The 5,167-nt window shown below is 39.7% G+C and overlaps 1 protein-coding gene across 1 annotated transcript; it reads right to left on the minus strand.

Annotated features, from left to right (window-relative positions):
- Positions 1–1,862: 1,862 nt before the first annotated feature.
- LOC121759063 (GDP-L-galactose phosphorylase 2-like) lies at positions 1,863–4,215 on the minus strand. The gene is made up of 6 exons (XM_042154562.1): positions 3,623–4,215; positions 3,428–3,540; positions 3,277–3,336; positions 2,894–3,136; positions 2,368–2,802; positions 1,863–2,283 (listed from the first exon to the last, which is right to left on the minus strand). Exons 1-6 carry the CDS (start codon positions 3,729–3,731, stop codon positions 1,942–1,944), a joined length of 1,302 nt encoding a protein of 433 aa, XP_042010496.1. The 5' UTR covers positions 3,732–4,215; the 3' UTR covers positions 1,863–1,941.
- Between the last annotated feature and the right edge of the window lie 952 nt (positions 4,216–5,167).

Here is a 5,167-nt window from a genome sequence, read left to right on the forward strand (position 1 = left end):
AATAAATACTCCCTCCGTCCCACAATACGAGTCGCATTTGGTGTGAGCACAAGTTTTAAAAAAAATTAAAGTATAGTGGGCTGGAAAAGTTAGTGGAATATGAAGCCCACTTTTTAATTATACTTCCTCCATCCAACTAAAGATGTCCTCATTTTTCTTAGTTTATCCCACTTAAAATGTCCGCTTTCCATAGTAGAAAAAATCATTTCTCATTAACCTTTCCTCTTTCTACCTTGTTAAACTTAATAATTTTCCTAAAACTCCGTGAGACTCAAGATTGTGGACATCTTGAGTGGGACGGAGGTAGTATTAGTTTTACAATCAAATGTGAGTGAAGTTAATGGAATGTGAGACCTACTTACCATTTATAGTAAAAGTGATATATGACTCTTATCGTGGCATAATGCGAAATGACAAAATGTGACTCTTATCGTAAGACGGATAGAGTAGTTAAAGTGGAGAGAAAACTGCATTATTAATTCTCTTACTTTAACTTCTCCATCCGTCCCACAATAGGAGTCACATTTGATGTAGACACGAGTTTTAAGAAATGTATTACTTCCTCCGTCCATGACAAATAGGGCACATATGTCATTTTTTGTTGTCCACAAAAAATGAGGCACATTCAAATAATACGGACCCCACGTTCCACTAACGCTACTTCTCTATTATTATTTTTCCTTTTTATCTTACTAATAATATGGACCCCACATTCCACTAACATTACTTCTCAATTACTTTTTTCCTTATTCTCTTACTAATAATATGGACCTCACATTCCACTAACACTACTTCTCTCTTACTTTTTTCCCTTCTCTCTTACTTTACCAATTCTACATTAAAACCCGTGTCATTCACAAAGTGTCCTATTTTTCGTGGACGGAGAGAGTATAAAATAGTAGGTTGGAAAAGTTAGTGGAATATGAGGTTCACTTTTTTATATTGTTTTTATAATAGAATATGAGTGAAGTGAGTTAGTAGAATGTGAGACCTATTTACCATTTATTGTAAAAGTGAAATGTGACTCATACTGTGAGACGAATGAAGTATTTATTACTATCATTTTTTTCAAAACGAGTGTAGAAAACGAAATGACTCTACTATTAATCCACCATGGAACAGAGAAAATATTTTCTTTGGTGAGTGCTTGTGATAACCACAAACCCTATAGAGTAAACATATAATTTCATTCTTATGAATGAGATAAATTCTTTTTTAGACATGAATCTTTGCCAAACAAACACCATGAATTTTAGGGGCAAAATAAAAAAATTGACCAGTAGGCAGCTCGTGAATTTAAAACTAATTAATATCCCTGTATTCATGTAAGAATATATACTCCCTCCGTCCCAAGCTACTTGCACTTATTTCCTTTCTGGGCGTCCCAAGTTACTTGCACTCTTTCCATTTTTAGTAAAAATTATCACCTACAGCCGTAATATTTGACTTTGTCTATCACTCATTCCTTAATCCCCGTGCCGAACAGGAAACGTGCGAGTAGCTTGGGACGGAGGGAGTACGATAGAATCTCATAGATTCATGGTGCTCTGAGACTGAATAATGGTCACATCATCATTTAGAAAATTCCAGCCTAAAGTATGAAAATCAGATATATTGTGTAGCATATTGCGGAAAAATAATGCAACTGCCGTTGAAAATAGACATTTTATTCATATGAAGCAGCAGGGCAGATGATTCTCTCAACGTTACTACAATAAAGTAATGGCGTCAAATATACACATCAACCATTCACTCAAGATAGCAACATTTCAATCACACACATAAATCCACAACCAAACCACAAACTTTACATTACATGCTTAATATAATAATAAGTCCAACAAACCACAACACAACACACAGCAGCAAAACATAGTTTGCGTTTATTCAGGGAAATCTGCACAACAAACTCCACGTTTTCACCTTCAATGCAGGATTCTGCTAAACAGGCACCATTGCAGGGTGGGAGCCTTTGATGGATTCGTTGGCGTCCTCATGAGCAGGGCCGCTTGAAACCGACTCCTCAGCCGGAGCCATTGCAACAACCTCACCCACGCAGCAGCTGCTGATGGCTTCCAGTATGAGCTCCTTCACTTCCTCAAGCCTCTCCTCCGAGAGGGAAACCTCAGCGAGGAGCCTCCACGCATTCTCCTCAGTCGCTCCCTCGTAGTCCTCCTTCCTTTTCAGCACCATATGTCCACTAATCTCCCACACTGCAGGATTCACTTGAGTGTCCAGGAGCTCCGGGCTTACTTCTCCGAGAGCCTGCTTCTCAGCATAGCACTGTTTTTATACATATCGAGATGAATTAGTTAGTTAGTTAGATACAATCGATATCTGCAACGAGATTGATAACAGAGTCCTGACCTGAGGGAAGAGGAAAACGCGCTTTCCAGAGTCGGCTATGAGGACATTGTAAGGAATGTTGTTCTCTTGCAAGCAGATGCAGGCGTCTGAGACGACATCAGAGAGATCTTTGAGGCTATCCCCACCTTCGAAGACCAGTCCCCTCACGGGATAGTTCAGTATGTACGAGATCTTCACTCCACCGCTAGTGGTGATTATCTTCTTGGAGGGGGCCCTTTCAATGGGGAAGGGTGTTGCCAAGTAGTAGGCTTGGAAATGGAGGTGGTTGATGGTGGCGAACGCGCCCAAGCTGTTGTAGCCAACGCGGAAGTAGGGATTCCCGGCTTCCTTAGCCATGTGGAGAGCGAGGAAGAAGCTCTCACGGTCAATCCTCTGAGGCAAGCACTCGAAGATTCGAGGGATCAGCAGCACATGTCCATATTCAATGGGGCTAACCTGTTTACACCACTCTCAACACAGTAAGTTTCTAGCGAATTAAACACAATTTACACATACAAAACAACAAAACCGGGACAACGCGTCGTACGTTGATGGCAACAACGCTTGGCGAATTATCAACATCGATAGGTGCATATGGGATGAAATGGACATCATTGTCCTCACTGGCACCAAACTGAAACAGCACCTCTTCTTGGCCAACCTTAGTGAAGTTGAACTTGCTCTCGTCGAAGGGCTGCAGAACCTTATCAACACGAAACTCAGTAGGCCTCTTCTTGAGATGCCTCCCCTCATTCAGCTGTGCAATAAACCCATACTTCCCAGGAATCACCTACACACCATAATCAAACTCAAGAGGCCACACAAAAGATTCCTTCTCATCTCCCAACTTCAAACACATGGATGACATCATAACTAGGCAGGAAATTCCACAACATGCCTAACATTTTGAGTCAAGAACAAAAGACAAACCTTGGTTTCGCAAGCAGTGACATCATAGCGGAAGAGTCCTCTCTGCATACGCTCCTCCCACTACAATGAACACAAACACCACAATTTTACATAACAACACAACTTAATTTTTTTTTTTAAAGTTACCCTTTTGAGTAAATTTAGAATTTACCTCCCCAAGAACAAGGGAGTCCAGGAAGTCAATTCCAAGCTCTCCGTCGAGTGGAGTCTGCTGAGATACAGCTTTATTTGCCTTCTTAAAAGCATACAACGGCAGCTTCGCCCCTAATTGAGCCCAGATCAAGGTCAAATAAAAACATGAAAAAACAACAACTTTAAAAACACAATCTTGAATTTCTTGAATTACCAGGAAGGCAGCAACTCCTGAGGCAGTTCCGGCCACATCCGCCCTCCTCCGCCTCTTCCCTTTGGTAATTGGAAACAACGGTAGGGACCCTCTTAATTCTTAGCATCATATTTCTAATATCTTAGTTAAAAATACAATCTTTAATTTGTTGTTGCCACAGACAGAAGGCAGCTCGTCGATCCAAGAATAATAGCAGAAGAATAAGAATAGATGTACAAGCAGTTTTAGTAGATGTAATACTATAATAATAGGGGGGGAAGCTAGTGACCGCCGCCGGCGAGGAAGAGGAGGTCGGAGGGGCTGCCGCCTTCGGAGGGGAGAGCGCCGCGACCACCGTGGGGCGAAGGGTTTGTCTCAGTCACACAACCCTTGCGTCGGAGTGCCCGGGCATGGGTGACGGCGCGGTTTCCTCTTAGTAAAGCCGTGATTGTCGACAACGTGTTACCCCAGGGTTTTACCCCACTGCTAAACAAGCCTAATTGTTACTTGAAATCCAGGGCTGCTTCTCACAATTGGGATTTTTTTGATTTGGCGAAAGAGTGAGAGAAGAAGAGAAAGGTGTGAATGGTTTTGAAATTGTAAAATCTGAAAATTGGATTCTTGAATTTGTAATGGAATCGGGGGTAGTTACTTTTTCCTGCGGTGAAGGAGACTGGTGTGAGTGGATAACACGGAGACAGGTGGCGGCATTCGATTGGCTTGTTGGCTATTGAACGAAGCTGCCTGGAAATTTCCTATCCACTGTCGGGAATGCTTGTATCTCTCTTATTTCCATTTCTGAATACATGCTTCAAAGGCAATCAAGAATCTAACTCTTGTTTAATTATGGCATATTGATATGACATTGATTTATACTCAGATGGAAATCGTGAGATACTAGCTAAGAGTAGTTAAAGTGGTTAATAATCGTGAAAATAGAAAGCTTTGAAAAGTAGAGTAAGAATGTAGTTAGACCAATGTAATCCATACATCTATCTCTCATTAATTGACACCAATTACCTTTAATTTCCGTTCCCAATTAATTGAATTTTTTTATTATTTTTTTAATTGAGCTCATATTTTACTAACATATTCTACTTATAACTTATTATAAAATTATTATATAAAAATAGAACTCACATTCCATTAGCTTTTTCTATAACTTTTCACTAGATTTCTTAAAACTCATAACAAGTCAACCGGTGTCAACAGTCAATTAATGGGGATAGAGGGAGTACAAATTTAATTAATACTTATGGTAAATTGTTAAATAAATTATGAACGTTGATCAAATTTTTAGTATGTTCACATTTTTCAAAATGTGAAAAATACATCTTAAAGTTTGGCATTTTAATAATTATCTCATCAATTTTCAATTTCGGCAAATTACTCACGTTGATGTGACGGTCGTTTTAAGAGACATGGACAAAATGTCATTTCAAACTTGATTAGACGTTGTTTTGTCCAACAACTTTTTATCCACGTGTTATAAACTGGTTGTCACATCAACGCATAAGTCGCCGATAAAGGAAATTATGAGATAATTACGTAAACCTCAAACTTTGT

The sequence above is a fragment of the Salvia splendens genome, chromosome 12 (genome assembly GCF_004379255.2).
Source record: "Salvia splendens isolate huo1 chromosome 12, SspV2, whole genome shotgun sequence".
Taxonomy (NCBI): domain Eukaryota; kingdom Viridiplantae; phylum Streptophyta; class Magnoliopsida; order Lamiales; family Lamiaceae; genus Salvia; species Salvia splendens.

Excerpts from the sequence above, each read along its gene's own strand:
- LOC121759063 (XM_042154562.1), bottom strand. The coding sequence starts at position 3,731 with ATGATGCTAAGAATTAAGAGGGTCCCTACCGTTGTTTCCAATTACCAA. Across the intron at positions 3,541-3,622 it reads CAGGAGTTGCTGCCTTCCTG|GGGCGAAGCTGCCGTTGTAT; the intron begins GTAATTCAAGAA and ends GGGCTCAATTAG. Across the intron at positions 3,337-3,427 it reads ACTCCCTTGTTCTTGGGGAG|TGGGAGGAGCGTATGCAGAG; the intron begins GTAAATTCTAAA and ends TGTTCATTGTAG.